This window comes from Uloborus diversus, chromosome 1, assembly GCF_026930045.1.
Source record: "Uloborus diversus isolate 005 chromosome 1, Udiv.v.3.1, whole genome shotgun sequence".
NCBI classification, from domain to species: domain Eukaryota; kingdom Metazoa; phylum Arthropoda; class Arachnida; order Araneae; family Uloboridae; genus Uloborus; species Uloborus diversus.
The window spans coordinates 32000274-32019347 of record NC_072731.1 but is presented as its reverse complement, the minus strand read 5'-3'; the positions used below and the strand labels follow the sequence as shown (position 1 = coordinate 32019347).

At 34.4% G+C, this 19074-nt stretch overlaps 1 protein-coding gene across 43 annotated transcripts in view; it reads right to left on the bottom strand.

Moving 5' to 3' along the window:
• LOC129228697 (uncharacterized) overlaps positions 1-19074 on the bottom strand; it is a 108712-nt gene that overhangs the window by 2132 nt on the left and 87506 nt on the right. For all 43 annotated transcript variants that reach the window (XM_054863406.1, XM_054863420.1, XM_054863419.1 and 40 more), the window contains 7 exons: positions 15223-15270; positions 14076-14111; positions 11858-11905; positions 10954-11023; positions 10796-10887; positions 7193-7237; positions 638-695 (listed from right to left, as the gene is read on the bottom strand). In XM_054863406.1, coding sequence (XP_054719381.1) covers positions 638-695; positions 7193-7237; positions 10796-10887; positions 10954-11023; positions 11858-11905; positions 14076-14111; positions 15223-15270 — 397 coding nt within the window. The remainder of the gene's footprint in view (positions 1-637; positions 696-7192; positions 7238-10795; positions 10888-10953; positions 11024-11857; positions 11906-14075; positions 14112-15222; positions 15271-19074) is intronic.

The following is a 19074-nucleotide window of genomic DNA, read 5'->3' as shown; positions in this document are numbered from 1 at the left end:
TGTTTTCTTTGCATAAAAATTGAAATACTTTTATCACTTCTACATTTATTATGCCAGTTTCACACTTGGTATGACGTAAATACGATTTTTCTGATATTTTTCAGAATTTTTTTGTCTTTGGTTCTACAATTGATATCCTCTCGTGTTGCTTAACGGCATTTTTTATTTCATTACTGATTGAGCTACAATGGTATTAGACAGTAGCTAAATCTTGTCTTATAAGTATGTTGTTGTCGTCGTAATCAATGTGAAAATATCTACTCGACTAGTCTAAATCATACCCTGGTATTTTTATCATTACTTACATGATTAACACTATTACCTATTTATCTTCTTAGTACGGTTAATGAGAAAACATACAACACATAGAATTTTTAATAATAGTGTGAGAATTACTTCTTATCCATTTTTCGAATGATAATGATTTCACTGTGAACCCAAATATTATTTTTAAAATGTTCTGAGGTGCCATCCTTCTGTAGCCGTTGAGTTGTCACAATAAGTGCTCAATTTCTTGCCAGGAGGCAGCTCCGTATATTATTTTCCGAATTTTGCGTAATTATGCCTTTAATCGTATACCAAAATGTGTATCTTAAATAACAGAAAAAAAGCATTTTATATCTCCAGAAAAACTTACGTTGATTCACTTAGCTGATTTAAAAATGAATTTATTTGACCTCCGTTTACAAGTCCTCCTAAAAGAAAAAAAGGAATCAATAAAATAAAATTTGCTGATATACCAATTGAAAACCTGACAGTTATTGCTGCATTACAAAACAGTCAACAAAATAAAAGTAGAGCAAAAGCATCAGACCGACGATAAACAAGATTGCATGAAAGAGTCTCTGTGAGGATATCAACATGAAATGTTTCGAACTTTTGCAACAGCTTTTTTCTCTGTTATACTGCTAGTGCTAGGTACAGATCCCACTTATGCTTCTTCATTTTCAAAGACTGAAGCAAAAATGTTAGTTAATAGTTTTAGTCAGTATCGTGAAGCCTAAGTAATTTTAAGTGACATTTTATAAAGTATCTTCCACCTTCTCCGACGCTCATTTTAACTTGATACATGTTTTAAAACAAGCTGAGCAGAATCGGGACATTAGAAGGCAACGTACTAATGTGTTTTAGGGAGACATGAGCCCAATTTAAAATATGCCGTTTTTCTGTCTTCAATTCATGGTCGATGCGCAGGAAATTGAAAGTATATCCATTCCCCATTAAATCTCAGGCGAAGTGTTTCACACCGAATTCAATGCTTGAAAACTTGCATTGGAAACGATGGTTATACAATGTTTACAAAGTGTCAAGAGATCTCAACGGTTCTTTCAGCCTCCCGCGAAGAATGAAGTTGCCTGTTTCGTTACAGGACCACAGTTAAAGACGGCACTCAAATTTTCCAATTTCGCACTTGAATCAATCCCTAACATAGAGATTACTGCGATATTGTAAAAAGCTGAACTCCCGACGGTCTGCATTTAAGGCTTGTAAAACTAACTTGAAAAGCTCACCACACAGTTGTTTGTTTTAGCCATGGGTTATATAGTCAGAACCCCTGAACCATTGCATATATCCTTGTTTTTGCTTTCAAATCGCTCATAATGAATAGATATTTACATTCCACTGAAGGAATTAAAGTGGTTTTTACTTTATTTACTTAATATTTTAAAGCGACTTTGAGGGTGTCCGCTGCCAGCTGACTTGAAAAATACACAATACCACTCAATTATTTTTATCGAAAATGCAGATGCAATCAAAATTCAAGTCAACAAAATTTCGTATGAAATAAGACAATACCAAAGAATGAATAAGTTTTGTATTAGAGAGGGAAAAACTACAATTTTTTTTACCGAAAATCGCTGTTTTTCTCAACTTTACAGTTATTGAGATACAGGTTAATATTATCCGATTGAGCTAGAACTTTGCAAATCTCATTTTTAATCTATTGGCGCATTTTAAATGAATGCTGCGAGAAATAAAATGAAAGTTTTTTCATCATATACCTTTTGCTAACATCTGTATGACGGTTGTATCAATGTGCCTTGTGGTAATGCACGCACACACACACACACACACACACATTGATGACACCATCATGATGAAACTCGTCAAAATAGATGAAGGAACAGCGAAAATTCATTTTTTAGTCCCTTATACGTTTGCAAACATAAACAAGTAGAGACATCGTCAAGAAAAAAAAATCGTTTTCAGAAATGAAAAGCGAAATTTATGTTTGAACATGAGTGGTAGTTTTTTCGGGAAGACAATAATTCCTCTCCTTTGTACAAGGAAGCAAAATGTGCTCTAATGCAGTAAAATGTCATTGAAACAATACAAAAATGGTTTCTAATAAGGAATGAGTACCCCCAACTTAAATGCATTGGCGGCATCGGTTTTCCATGCTGTTTATTAAGTTTTCGAACACTGGAATAGGAAGCGAAGACTGACACATAGTAAGCCTTGTTCCTGCTCATCTAACGACCTTGAAGGATGATTTAAAGCAGCAACCTGTCTGCGAAGATAGTCCCAAAGATGTTCTATCGAATTCAGGTCCGGAGATGGAGCTGGCCATTCCATTTGTTCCAAACCGTGTTCCTCAAGATACTCCTCAGCAATCCAAGCTCGGTGAAGTCGTGCATTACCATCCATCAGAACAAAGGCATTACCAATAGCACCAGCATTTGGGCGGACATGAGGATCAAGACTGTCATCCCAACATCTCAAACCAGTCAGAGTTCCTCCATTAAACAAATGCAGGTCAGTGCGACCACCGAACGAGATCCCTGTCAAAACCATGATTCCACCACCTCTATACTTGTGTCTTTCAACAAGGTTGAATTGATGGTATCTAGTGCGCTGTTCCCTCCAGATCAGTAGATGCCCTGAATCACTCTCCAATGTAAATCTGGACTCATCTGGGAACAGCACAGGAGCCCATTGCTGCTGGGTCCAGGAAAAATGTTCTTTTGCCCAGCATAAGTGGGTCCTTTGCTGCGGTCCGTTGAGGGGACACACATAACTGGTCGTCTTGCAAAGAGACCTGCATTGTGAAGACAATTTCGCACCGTAGTAGCAGAGATTCTTCTTCCTGATGCTGCAAAGTGGTCTGCAACGAAATGCGGCACAATAGTGGTTCTTCTCCTTCGGATCAAAAGAACTAGAAAGCGTTCTTCTGCAAGTGTTGTAGCTCGTGGTCGGCCTAAAACAGGTCTTCTAGACACACAGAATCTTCGGATTGGTATTGATCCTAAAGTCGCTGAACAACATTACGAAACACATTGAGACGTCTAGCAGGAGCAGCCTGCGACATCCCATTTCCATCCATCCAACTGCCCGCCACCTTAACGATTGGATAATCGACGTCTCTGAAACATTTTCCAAACTCTATTGACTATTGCCACCGAAACTGCCTACAACAGTTGAAAATCAACGCAACTTACACACAAAAGTACGAAAGTTTGATATTTGCATTCTTTATCTCCCTCATAAATATATGTTCCTTTCTATTAAATAAAAGTGGTAGCTATCGTTTTTTCACAAGTGGTTTTAAAGTTTGTTAGTATCATTCATGCAAGCTATACATTTTATTGTTACTGCCATTTTTTATATGGTGAGCTTCAAAAAACATGTTGTACCTTAACTTTTTGAGGTCAGTGTACTTCCACCTCGGAATGCGTGATATTTGGCAATGTTCTGGAGCCGATAACATGTGCCTTCTTCTCTTCAGACCCTTACACACCTGTCATCAGGTTGAAGAGCAAATCTTGACACTGTTCTGTAAACATAACATTGCCCCAATCAGACACAGTCCAACTGACATGTTGGCGGTACCACTTTAATCGCGGTCCTCGGGATTGGACAGAGACAGGATCACAAACTCGTAGTACCCGGGCATACAGCTCAATCATGTGTAGCTTTCGAAGCAGATATCGTCTTATCAGTGGCCACTGCAGCCATAGATGTCACATGTGTGGGATCGCTCTTCGGTTCCGATTCAACAGCATTATATCGATCTTCCGTGAAGTTCGTAACCCTTGGGAGACTGGTCACAGGTCTTCAGACAATTGTTTGGCTAGTTAGAAACTATTTCCATGATCGTGAAATGACTGAGTGAAAAGTGCCGAAGAAAAGAGCAACATCTTGATTGATTGTCCTGCTCCAATGTGTCCGAAGGCATGAATCGCTAAGAATCTTCATTTGTGTTCTGAAAGCCATTTAAACACGTCTGCTTTGAAAACTAAACACCTTTTATCGGAGCTTACAAGCTTCTCCTCTGACCCTTCATAATGCTGCCTTCTTATACGACTACCTTTTTTGCACTTTTCTTGTCACGAAACCATGGTTGACTGTTCTCTAGCTTATTTGCATACGTGCTGTACCACCATCTACTACTAATATCTACCACTGCTACGAGTTAAGGCCTCTCTAATTTGGATTGGCTTCCGGAAATTTACAATTTCCTCTCCGTGCTTAACTTTTGGTAATGAGTGTAGATAAATTTAGGACTCACTCAACGGGGACTACTTTGTTCGGAAAATTGCGCGACGCATCTCAGCAGTTTGCAGGAATAAATATTACTGCAAACTGCTGAAATGCGTCTTTATTTCGTTTTACTTTAAACCGGCAGTTTTCAACATGGACCCTGGCTCCCGTTGGTCTTCAAAGAGTCCATTTCAAGGAAAGAAAAACATATGGGTACCTGAGATGCAAATGAGGGTACACTAGCCGGGATCTAATTTAAATATAGTTATTCCTAATATACAGGGTGTCTTAAAAGGTTGTTTACAAACTTAACATGCTGGTCTGTCATATGATGATGAACAAGATTTACACAGTAACATACGTTCGCAAACACAATGCTGGCACACTACATGCACACAAATTCAGACATTAACAGATGCACAACATGTCACATATTTATTAAACTAAGACGATTTTACACAGCATTTTAGTTTTCAAGGAAGACTTTTAGCTGTTGTTGAAATTTTCTGCCTTTAACTGTCCTACACGCGTCGCAACGACAAAGTAGCAACCGTCGTAAAAACGATCCATTCTGACAAGAATTCACCAATCGCTGCGTTGTCGTTGCAGAGTGATTATCGGAGCTGGCGGGACGCAAATTTTAACAACTGCTTTAAGTTTTCCTTAAAAACTAAAATGTTGTGTAAAATCGTCTTTGTGTAATAGATATGCGACATGTTGTGCATACGTTAGTGTCTGATTTTGTGTGCATGTAGTGCGCCAGCATTGCGTTTGCGAACACATGTTGCTATGTAAATCTTGTTCATTATCATATGACAGACCAGTATGTTAAGTTTGCAAACGACCTTTTGGGACACCCTGTATAGGCATTCTATAAGAAGTGTACGAAAGTGTACGAATCGTAAATACTTCTTTATATAATGTGAATATAAGTTTTTTCACGACAGAAAAATGAACTCCTTCGAAATAAGTTTTAAAATGAAAATAAAAATTGACTCTGTTTCTGCGGAACGTTCCCTTTTCTCTGTATTCAATATTTACTTGTGCCCTAATATGCAATTTCGTTCCTGAAAAAATACTGCATTGACGACGGAGAAGATATAGATTTAGATTTAGAGTTAGCTAAAAAATGGCCAAACACACACACACACACACATACACACACACACAATCTTTTATTGCTCATTTCCAAACTTCAAACTAATTTCTGAAACGAGGAAAAAAGTTTCACCACGCTATAGCACGATTGTTTAAAAAATTGAGAACAGTTTAAGGCATGCACACTGACCTAAAGTCAAAACAAAACTTTAACTGTATTCTTTGTGTGTTTGTGTCAGATTTCTATAGATTTCGCTTTTATCTGTTGATTTTGGAATACTTTGGTAGAAACTTAACAATTCAACTCTCTGTTTTTAAGCAATCGAATGTAGATATTACATTACTTAATTAATTTTGGAACTAGTCCTAAGCGGGGAGTCCACGAAAAACAGAAAAAAATCCCTAAATGTGTTCCCGGGATAATAATGTTTGAGAACCACGGCTTTAAACGTCGACGGTATGACATCCAAATACCGAAAACAAAGTTATGAGTGAGATGGAACCTTGCTAATTTCGCTTACCTTACATGCCGAATAATGCTTCAATTATTCATGTTATCGACGTTCTTCAAACTCCTAAAAGCGAGAACTTGACTTTTTCATTCTAGCTAATATTAGGATCTTTTTCAGGTTCGAATACCTTAAATTTGAATTTTTACTAAATAACCAGTTGAAATTTTAATGGAAATCTTTAAATAGGTCGTTTTCAGTTTCATTTCTAAATGCAAAAAGTAACACTAAAGATCTCCGGAAAAGTAATTTAAATGCTAAATAATTTCGAATTGACATCATACGTAGTGAACTAAAGCTGTCTGTTTGCATTCAAAAAAACAAAAACCTTTACACACGTGACCTATAAAAAAATAATTTTTTGTTTCTATAATTAAGTTTTAAACCGAAATAAATTCTGATGTTCTGTGAATTACTTCGGTAAAAGTATCAAAAACGTATGTAAACAACGAGTTTTTTTGAATTTTGATAAGTTACTCTTTGTTGTAGCATTTTTATTTTTAACTAGCGGTACTCGCACGGCTTTGCCCGTAGTAGAAAAAATTAATGGATCATTTGGTTCGTCTGTATAATTACAAATAATGGATGATGGATTTCTCGCAAATTTGCCATGGTAATTTGCTCGCCCATGGTAGCATAGGGTAGTTGACTCATCCACGTTGTGATAATTTACTCGACCTTGTTATGATAATTTATTCGTCCATGTTATGATAATTTGCTCAATAAAATGTTCTTAAAGTTGGAATAGAAACAGGAAAAATCGAATTTTTGAAAAAACGCTTCGAGGTGCTCATCCCTATGCTACGAACAAATTTTATGCCAAATTTCACGAAAATTGGCCTAACGGTCTAGGCACTATGCGCGTAACAGACATCCAAATATCCAGAGATCCAGACATACAGACTTTCAGCTTTATTATTAGTAAAGGAGAAATCATTTTGTTGCTAGATTAAAAAGGAGTTTTAAACAGTTTGAACAAAAGGGGCTTTATAAAACGCTGTAAACGTTGTTTGTTCTTTTGCAAAGTTATAAAGTTATTTTTTAATTCATCATGAGAAATGGTTGTTTATTGCTAAATAAAACTTTTCGTTTCGGTCACCTACCTATATTTAATCCAGTGCCAGAACTCAGCCCTTGATTGTAATTCACTGCAAAAAGAAAAAAATAATAATAAGTAAATAAAGAATAATAATAATAATGAAAAGAAATTAACTATTTAAACATTGTGGACAAGTCATTTGAAAAAAAAAATGTAAAGGACAGAACAAAACCGACAACATGAACTCAGAAATCACTAATGAAAATGTTTTGAATTTGAAAATTCTTAAATGGCTTTTAACCTTCAGAACATTTACATCTTACATTAAATTAACTACCAAATGGCACGACCTTGAGAGTTACGGATCTGGAAGAAATTCTGGATTTAGTTCAATTCCCACTAGATATGAGCCCCGGCAAAACGGTTTGACTGCATCGGCCCTATTTTGGCAGTAACGGGTATCCAAAGTTTATAGTTTAGTTCCCGAAAAGCAATGGTCCTTTCCCTGGAAATTAACCTTGTTTTACTTTTTTCTTGATATTACATTGCATTATCACCCAACTGTATGCATTAACAGTATATAATAATTTCCACCTACCCTATGTTGTACTAACAAGAGAAGAAACAGATGTTAGGAAAGTAAATATTGTGCCAAATTTCAAATTCTAAAGAAAACGCTATTACGGTTCCATGGTCAAACAAGCAAATTTGGACCGTCCTTGCAGCTGAACTAAAGCATATGCACATGCTATTTTACCGTGGCTCATATCTAGTACGAATTGACCTTAATCCAGAAGTTTATAAAAATTTGTGACGCTCAAGATTTCGCAATCTGAACTAGGGTAGAACGGGGGATTGCCGCCACCTGGGGAAATGCCTCCACCCCTGATATTCAATCAAGGAAACCGAATAGCCGGCCTGAAAGTTCCTGACCTGTAGTGAACGATGCTGCAACGAATGCCTCAAGTTGATGGACTCCAATGGCAGCCATTGCGAGCGTTGTTTTTTTCTTATAGTGACAAACGTTGTTTTGAAGAAGTTTGATCTTATTTTTCCATTTTGAATAAGTTGAGGTATGTAGCATTAGATGCTACAATGGCTGCATTTGCTATGATCAACCTTTACCTAGATATTTTAGCCTATAGTTTAATCAAGAATATTGATCACTTCCGTTTATTTTGATGTCTTTAAATCTACATTTCTTTCCATCTTGTCGGATCGGGGTTATGACGTCACCTCTCCGGGGGTGATTCCGCCATGGTGACGGCATTACACCCTGGAAGCGTTTTTCCGGCTGTATAGGTCAAAAGCAATTTTTTATGAAGAAAATAATCTTGTAAATCCGATCAATGCGTCTGAAGGTGAGTTACTGGACGTAGCACCTTGCTCATGAAAGACGTTCAGGAAGTGCCTCAAAAAACGTTTCTTCATTCGGTTGAAAAGTTTTCACCAATTCCAAAATTGGCAACAGAAAGGGTAGAGGAAAGTTCTAAAAGAAATGGCCACTGGTCAATTCTAACGGGAACTCCAATGAAGGCAGTTTTGGAAGAAACAGTAGCTGAAAGAAAAGAAAAGATATAGAAAAAGAAACAAGCCGAAAGAAAATTTGCAGAAAAGGTTTTGGGACTAATCATCAAAACTGAATCCAAGGCAAAGAAAGAGAAATCAGTGACAACACGGCGAAGGAAAATAAATAAATCTGTTAAGAAAAGGGGCAAGCCACTTTTTAGTTTTGAAAACTCTTCAAGTGATCCAAACGTTCAACTTTGTGCTATGTGGAACGAACGAACTGTGATGCAGATGCACTTGCTGTGGCAAGTGGGTTCATTCAGAGCGTAGCGATGCTGAAACAGCTAAAAACTACATTTGTGATTTTTGTAAATTTAAGAAAATCATAAAAGTATTATTTCTTTTTCTTTTCAACCTAAAATGGTTAAGGTAGGTTCATCGTAGCTTAAATCGTGTCAATATGTCAAAATAAGCAAATTCTCACGTAATGGAGATTTTTTTTTTCTATGCAGAAGAAAGTAATCGAATGATGATTATTTTTCATCTTTATCATTTGACTCTTAGATCGTTATAATTTTGTCTTTTAGTCATAAATAATAATGGGGTTCCTTTAAGTAAAAGCAAATCATTAAGGGCTCCGTGACCTAAAACGTTTGGGAACCGCTGGCCTAAAACATACTAATAAAATTGATATCGTTGAAAGAAATACTTATATATATATATATATATATATATATATATATATATATATATATATATATATATATATATATATATATATATATATTAATAGGAAATACTTTCACGAAAATGTTTAAAATTATAGTACATAGTAAGTAAACTTATTGCTGAAATTAACAGCATGTTCCAAGCTATTTACGATGAAGGATGATCAAAAAATGGTTTTTATTTCATAAATTTGTTCCTGTTTCCTTAAATGCATGGGTAATTTAATTTTTACTGAAACATGTCTGCTGAAAGTATACGCTTTCTGTGACAAAAGTTGGAACAATTGATCTTCTATTTCTCGAGAAATTCTTTATGATGTGAACTTTTGCTAGTGATGCAGTTTTTTGTCTGCTACTGTATAAACTACATTTGTGATTTTTGTAAATTTTAAGAAAATTATAAAAATATCATTTTATTTGCTTTTCAACCTAAAATGGTTAAGGTAGGTTCATCGCAGCTTAAATCGTGTCAATATCTCAAAATAAGGGGTTTTTTGTCTGCTACTGTATAAACACATAGCGGGACTTACAACAATTTATACGGATTTCTAACATGGTTTGAACTCTTGAGGAAATTTTCATCTGTATAGATTCCTAACAGTTTAACAGTTGAAAATCTAGTAAAATTCAATTTTGTTTAGGATCTGGAAGGTAAACATTATTAAATACTTTCTTTTCTCGTCATTAGAGATCGAGAGACATACAGGAATGCAGAGAGGAGGTGTTTGATGGTTACCCTTTCAGAACCTCAGCTTTAACACACATTGCTAGTTCTAAGCAAAGGTCACATTACTGTTATGATCGCTTCCTCTCCCCTCAGAAATTTATTCCTAGCTGCCCCAGGAAGAAATATTCACCTCGTTCTCTCAATTTTCGTTAAAACGTCAAATCAGTAACTCAGAGCTTGACTGACGTAAGTCCAAAAATTGCGATTTTCCGATGAAAAATGCATTGTATGTAGAAGCCTATTCCGCATCAAGTCATGTGAACGTAATTCTTTCAAACAAAAAAAAAATCCTTTTCAATTTTTTACCGGCGTTAAAAGAGCGTGCGTCCCATCCTTTGCATGTGCCAAAAAAAAAAAAAAAATCCTTTTTTCCTGTAAAATTACCATAATGTGACTTACGTCCTTCTAGCTCTGAGGTGCAGAAATATTACTTGCAGAATTCTTATATTTCACCTCACAGTTCAAGAAAAATAAAAAAAATGAATTCATTAAAAGTAATGATAAGCATAAAATGTTGATTCAATGAAGAGAATGCTGTGATAAATAGAAAAATGTTATGCCTTTCCTTACGAGTTTGAAACGATAATGCCATAGAAGAGTATTATTTTACAAACACTTGCTTTTATTGAACTATGGTGGAGATAAAGCAAAATCTAGTGAGAAATGCGCTTTTTTTCTTAACACATCATTTTGAATCACTTACGCAGTCCACCGTTATCATAACTGGTCCACTGTTGCTGTTGTCCGTTGTTGTCATAACTGCTCCACTGTTGTTGATAACTGTTGTCATAATTGCTCGACTGTTGTTGATTACTGCTGTCATAATTGGAAAACTGTTGTTGATTACTGTTGTCATAATTGGAAAACTGTTGTTGATTACCGTTGTCATAATCGTTCCACTGTTGTTGTCCATCGCCGGCATAGTAATTGTCTGCAACGAAGAAGAATGAAGTTAATAATGTCCACCATGTCGACGGATCACTTTAAAAACCTGAACGAGATGTCGTTACTACACACACACAAAAAAAAAAAAAAACTTATTTGAAAAATACTTTAAAGACCCAAATTCTTAATGTATCGGCACACATAAATCTTTTTGAAGTTTTGATTTCGCAAATTTTTATGCATCAAGGTGAACGGATAAATTTTTAGCGGCTTTTGTGTAAACTACGAAAGCTAACAAAAGCCCGGATACGGGTGGCATTTTCCCATAAGGGAAACTGCGGATATTTGCGACAGGGGTTTTTACCCCCAAACGGTGGTTTGGGTGTAAAAACACAATTTCTTCCACTTGGCTGAGCCATTGGCTCCGCTGCACCGATCCACAAAGCTGGATTGGCCGTGCAGGTAAGGATGATTTACCCTTTAAGCGTTGGTCAGCTGGATCCCCAAACCTATCTCCTGTGATTTTTTTATGAGGTTTCATCAAAGACAGTGCTTATACACCACCTTTGTTTACAACATTGTAAAAACTGAAAGATCGCACATGTGCAGCATGACGAAAAATTGAGAGTTGATACTCCAAAATGTATGTTACAGATGTGCATCGCGTTAAGAAAGGCGCACACATCAAACATTTGTGGGTTAAAAAAAAACTATCACAGTTAATCTTTATTTTTATGTATCGTTTATAGAGATAAGTGAAATAGTTTATGAAATATAATTTTTTAAAACCTGGATATTCTTTTATGCTAACCCTGTACTTATTCTAAGGGAGTTGGTTGTTGTTTATTGGTAGTTATTTGTTGAGAAAAAGTAAACTTACTTTGTTGGTATGCTGGTGGCGACTGTCTAGGCATGCAGACGACAATTTCTGCAATAGATACACGGAAATTAACACTATAAAGATGCATAAAAAATAATATAGCAACAACTTGATTTTGTGAGGGAAAACATTCATTGAGAGCATAACAATTTGTAGATGTTTACTGAGGACCCGACAGACATTGTTTTGTTCAAATTTTGTAAATTGAAAAGTTGAAAATTTTTAATAAACTTTCAAGTGTTTAAACCGTTTTGCTGAAAAAAAAAATAAAAAAAAAGAAAATGTTTTAAACGACTTTGTGTCAGAATGCGTATTTTTATTACAACTTGATTTATCTAAGGCCCACTGAGCAGTTGTTTCATTACTGTTTGACCACGGATTGTATGTAATTGGGCAATCTGCCAAGTAAAGACGATTCCATCTGATTGAATCTAAGAGGGGAGAAGGGAAAATAACGATGAGATTTTTATGCACGCGTTTCATAATGTCACTAGTATCTTATTCATTTATTGCATTCTCAAAAATAAAATAAGGCTAAACAAAAATTGTTACCATGGAAACAACAAAAAGAAAATAAAATATTTTCATTTCGTTCAGGAACGTAAAAGCAAAATGGTAAGCTCAAAAATGTGTTGTGAATAAATAAATCAATCAATTTTTGCCGTGAGAATATGGATCGAATGTACTTTAGATGTAAAAAATGTTGCTGTAAGCAAATTTTCATTTTTACAAAACTAAGGTCAAATTATTGAGAGGTAAAAGTACACATCTAAAACAAACCAACTAACATCCCTGTAAACTAATAGATACGTCCATTTCCGCCAATAAACCGGATATTAGCCTTTCCATGTAATCGATAGTCAAACAGTAACTATTCTTTTTGCGCGTAACTTGAAAGATCTTCATAGATTGCAAGCTATGCTCCCTTGGCCATACACAAAGGACAAAAATCATCCTCAGACATTAAGTGTAAAAAACTAACTACCCATCTAGAACAAACGGGAAATCCCACTGCAACGTCCCTTAGATGAAAAAGAATAAAGTTATCGAAAAGCTATCGCTTAAAAAAATGGTAAAGGTAAAAACAGTTCCCTGAATATGCAAAATCCCCCTCGTCCCATCTCAATGTAAAATAAACATTCTTGAACTAAATGACTAAACACTCTTTAAAAACCAAAAACAATTCTTTGCAATTTAAAATATTTCGCCAAATAAACAAAAAATACAATAAATTACATTTACAGTAGCTTTAAAATGTAAACGAATAATCACGTAACTCTATTGTTCATGGCCAAGTCGGCAAGCCACCACGTTTCTGTAATCAAGCCAATCAGTGAGCGAGCTCCGATTGATTAGCGGTCCGATCTTCTGAACGAAAATTTTTTAAACTTCATATATTGCCTAATTTGTTATTTCCACCAAAGATAAAAATCTTCCACTGCACTGGTCTGTTGTGTACAGAACTACCTGTTGTAATTTATCTGGAGGAGAATAAGATTTGTTTCGACTTTAAATTCCACGATCTTTTCCTTTAATAATGTACTGATTAGTTTGATAATCTTTAAAGTTTTCTTGCCGTTGGTGCCGAAACTCAGTTGGATTTGAGCAGAGAAACAAATGTTGCTACGTACGGTACTTCCTGATCATTTGTTTAGGGAAACCTAGAGCCGCTATATAGATAGACCGACGCATCAGATTAAGTTTAGCCATTTTGGATCGGATTTTTCATTGTTGCACTGCTGGGGTTACCACAGCAAAGTTTCGGATTTCGCCAAATTCGCCGAAACAACTTAAATACACAGAAAAATTTTGATCAAAATCGGTCCAGCCGTTTAAAGCCTCATGGTTGCTACGTCACGTATGACAGGTCTATTTCATTTTTTTTTCTTTTATTTTTTAAATTTTTAGTGTTTTACGTTTGGCAACGGGGTTTGCTGATTTGTAGTTTTAAAATAATGGTCGAGTACGCTTGGTGTGCAAAGTTTTAATAGCGAAAATAAATGTCTCGTTGAAAATAGCCTAATATTAATGATTATTTTGACTGATCAATCATTACAACGCCTGTGTTATTTATTTGGGTGATGATATCACCAGTTTAGAAAGCGTTTTCACGTAACTTCCGCACAGAAGAAATATATATATTAAAATTACTGTCAAACCACAGTCGATCATTTTCAAGATTACTTTGTATAATAAAAAAAAAAAAAATCAAACTCACCATCCACACTGCAATATCCATTTGAGGTTTGGTAGTCTATAAAAGAAAAAAAAAAAGCTTTGAGAACTACCTTATTAACATACAATTGAAGTAAAAAATCCTCAAAAGAAATTTATTTATCATTCAATAAAAAGAAAATTCATAAAAAAAAAGTTTTTTTTTTTTTTTTTTTGCAACGGGAAAGGATTTTTAGTAATACAAAATAAAAAGCCAATATTATTGTAAAGTGACCAGTTTTACTTAGTTTTCCAAGTATTTCGGAGCAATAACTATATCACCAAGCTTTTAATTGTATCACCAAGTTTTGGGTCGCCATTGAATCACATTAAAGTTTTCTATTTTTGGAAAATGAAGCTGTGTAATAAAACACTTAGCATATGCTCGAAATAAATTAGGGGTGTAATTAGCGTTTTCTTGCTCACTCTATGGCACTAGTTTAATGAACTTTTGTTCTTATACACGTTTCGACAGTTTTGTGCAATTTTAGGTAGCAGCCACTAAGGAAAACATCACTTGTTTTTAAATTTAAGAGTAAAATTTTCTAACTTTTTCTTTTGTGTGTGTAGGAAAGAGTGTAAAAAGTGTTGCTAGTACATAAATACACACACCTTTTCTTTCAAAGTATTAAAACATGTTATTTAATACACATGAAAGAAAATAGTGTGGGGTCCACATTAGATTTTTTTAAAAGAAGCCAACATACCAAGTAATTAGCTGAAACAATTTTTTTTCGCTCTAATGGGGCTCCATTAGGCTATTTAGCCTTTTGTGGAACTAGTGCGATCCCCCGATATGGCATCCAGTCTTTCATTTGCCACCATTAAAGCGCTGATGTCAATGACGCAGATAATTTTGACGCCCAGTCTCCCACCAGATGGAGGCACTCGGGCTCTCTTTCATGCAAAACTGCCCTAGGCATTTAATTTGCCATACATGCCGCTTAAGTATTAAAATGCAAGAAATTAATTTTATTTAACAGGACCATCGCTACAGGGCGCCATGCCTATACATGTTTAAACCGTTTTTATCTCGATTTACAATCGACGAGTTAATGGATGAACTAAAAAAATAATCACATATAGTGCATCGGTACTGCAGACCATAAAGATATACTTAAAGTTAAAAAACGGAAGAAGATATTAAATACCTTGTGAAGAACTGGAGCTATCATAATCACCGTCATAATTGTAATCACCTGGAAAAATGATATGACAATAATTCTTCAGTGATATTACAAATAACGTTTTTCCTTTTTTCTTAATTATTTGTTCCTGATTTGCATACACAATATAACAATATTTTAAGCATACCAGTATTTATTAGTTTCTCCTTTTTTTAGTTCATAAGTTTGCATAGTACAAGATTGTAATTATATATATATATATATATATATATATATATATATATATATATATATATATGTGTGTGTGTGTGTGTGTGTGTGTGTGTGTAAAAAATATATATACAGGGTGTCCACTCTAAAAGTTAACCAATAGCTAATTCCTAAACCGTTAGAGATAAGTGCATAGTTCCAAAATTACAAAATTTAACTTTTTATACAGTTTTCCAGTCCTATCAATGATAGTTAGTAAAACATTCTGGACACACTAACATTTACAACCAAATTAAAAATTACTCTTCTACGACCAAAATTGACCGAGTTATGAAGTTTTGAAAAATCACTATTTTGCTTTATAAATGAGCGAGTGATTCGAAAGAGCTTATTTTGTAGCGGATCTTAAAAATGAAGTTGTCAACTTGCATCTATTTAAAGCTTGAACACGAAGAAATGGCAAATGAACTGAAAGCGGAAACGGACCACTTCGTTTTGTAATGAGTACGAGCAGAGAAAACGCTCAAGCATTACTAAAGCGTTGCTCGCTTGTTCTCGCTGATCCTACCTATCACAAAATGAAGCGTTCGTTTCCACTTCCAGTTCCTCCTTTATCTCTCTGTGGTCAAAGATTGTCAAGATTTTATGCGTAACTGGCCAACATACTGAAAATATTGAATCAGAATCAACAGCAAAAGTGTGTCGCTTTGTGATAACTGAATTAATCCTGTATGATTTCATATTTACAAATCGTCAGTTTTTATCGCTGGAAACACGCTGCTTGAGTTATTCAACAGCGTGTTACTCAGCAGTTTTCACAAATATTAGTTTGAAATTTAAAAAAGAAAAAAAAAAGACGAAGCTTACCTTAATTGACCTGTTTATTTCAAAAACCAGTCAAGTGACGAAATATAAAATTTCGAAAAAGCATTTTTACCTTCGTATTGAAATTTTTATGTAATTTTAGGATTACAATGTTTGAAACCAAAAAGGATATACATTAAGGAACAATTCTTTCAATAAACAATGTTGTAATCATCATTGAATAATTTAATATGGTGATATAGATGTTTTTCTAAAATTAGCAATTTTTTCTCTTGACTGGTTTTTGAAATAAACGATTCAATTATTGAAATGCTACAAAAGTTTAATCTTGAGTTTCGTAGCGGGCCGTTGAATATGTGGAAATTACTGAATAAGGCTAATAACAAGAATGAAAAAGACTCAAAAACAGGCATCCTTTACAACATTTTTAACCGACTTCTAAAAGGAGGCGGTTATCAGTTCATACCTACATCATAAATACAGTACGTTTTTTTTTTTTTTTTTTTTTTTTTTTGTCCACTCACAGCGTCTTACCTAGTGAACCGATTTTGATGATTCTTTTTTTAATGGATAGGGGATGGCTCAACTTAAGTCCCATTACTTTGTTTGACCATGTTTGTTCCTTAGACAAAAGTTATGGGCAAAAAACAGTAAATTTCATGCAATTTCCCTATTAAATGATTAAATATGAAACCCATTGTTATAATAGTTTGTTGCCACAGTAACATTAATAGTAATTGTAATGATAATTTTGAATAAAGGCTTTTCTGAAGCAAGCATCAAGTTTCTTCAGTGTCGTGGCTCCATAGTGGGGTAAACCTAACTTGGAAGCGAGGGGATGCAGTAATCAGGATCTTCTTAGCCTTCACAATACTACCAGGTTAGGTTTACCTCAACTATACAGGATTGCATCATAAGCTGCTTGTATGCTGTGAAATGGCAATTAGTTAGGGTAAACGGAATATTTAAATGGTTACAATTAAATTAACACACAAATTATGAATTCCAGAGAGGAACAAAGATAAATTTTTAGTGCCAACCGCTTAAAGTTTAAGGTGTGCTTATAGTTTTCTTCCTTTGTTTTAGTGTGGAGCATTTTTATGAAAAAAATATGGTGAAGTTTCGTGATGGTAATTTCTTACTTTTACTGAAATACCTACATTTACACTAAGAAGAATGAAATAAAAAAAAATTGAGAAAAAAAATAGAAACGTCTTCAAAATTGTTCTAAAAAGTGAAAAATAATTTTATTCTTTAAACACCATCGATTATACTTTTAAAAATATTTTTTGAAATTGGCGCAAAAACGATAGATAAGATCATTCACAGCCATAATTCAACTACAACTATAAATTTAACCAGGTCTAGTTTCTTCACTACCACATACATTATGCATTGATGACAGCATATTTGAGCAACGATATAAATGTTTCGTTCCTAACTTTTGATAATTTTCTGAAAAAAATATAAACGGAGCATGGTTACACTGGATTTTACTTTTTATTTTTGCGCCAACTTCAAAAATTATGTTTAAAAGTATTATCGATGGTGTTTAAAGAATAAAATCATTTTTTACTTTTTAGAGCAAATTTGAGGTCAGTTCTATTTTTTTTCTCAATTTTTTTTTGTTTAAGCAACAAATTCAACCTTTTGATTAACAAAATTTTTCCTTTGTCCAGAACTTTGCAAACTTTACCAACTAGCGTCTGAATTCCCTGCAAATACCCGGCTATCCCATTGGGAAGAGATGAAAATTTACTAATCCCTGCTTTAAGGTCTATCCTGTAAATACCGTGAATTGTTTTCGTAAGTAAAATACTCTTACAGCGTTGTCAGTTGAGGAAAAAACATCAAGAAAAACCGAGCAGGATTAATTTCGATAAGTAAAGTCAAAAATAGGTGATAAATGAGAAAATCTACCTTATTAAAGCACAAAGTAGCAAAAGCATTGCGTACACGTGTTTTTGAGTTGGTTGAAACTCTTTTCTTTTGCAAGGCAAAAAAAAGCCTGGCCTTTGCTTCCTACATTAGTCATTAGCAGGAATACTTTTAATTTTTGAAAACTTGCGGTTTTAACCATACATAATTATATATTTTTTTTTTATTTATTTATATTCTTTGAAGAAAAGGGGGCATTTTTATTCTGAACATACAGGGCGTATCTAGCGGGAGGTACAGGGAGTACGATTGCCCCCTTTACAAGAAAATGGGAAATAAAAGCAAAAAGTATTTTTAAAAAAATGATAAATTGACGGTTGCTTCAATTTCTAAATTTAGCTATAAAATCGGCTTTAGTAAATTTGTGACTAATTTTGAACGCGTATATTTCTATAAAAAAAAAATACCTTTGTGCTGAACAGTAAGTAAGAAAAACAACGTTAAAAAAAGCATAAATTTTCCAATTACAGCAAAATTTTGCTGTAATTGGCAAATTTGTGCTTTTTTAACTTTGTTTTCCTTACTTTGCGTATCTTTCTTTTGGTTAACTCATAAAAAAGAGAAAGTTGTAGATGTCCAGTTGGGTTAATAAGGCAATGCAGCTGAAAGTGTTCTCTTTTTTCCTCCTCAAAATCTTGGGAGAGGACAACTGACTCGCCTCCTGCTTGCGTCAGCACTATGTTAAACAAATAAATGTGAACATCGACACTTTTTAGGAGAGCCAAAACACTGAATATATTTTTTTCCCATCTGAGCGTTTAATTATTTTCAATGTTTTAATTCTTATAGATAACTTTAAGAGTAAAAAAAGTATCGTTTAAAGTAGTAACAACCAGCAGTTTTTTTTTTTCTTTTTTTTGAGTGCTATGGCAAACATCTATTTAAAAAAAAAAAAAAAAAAAA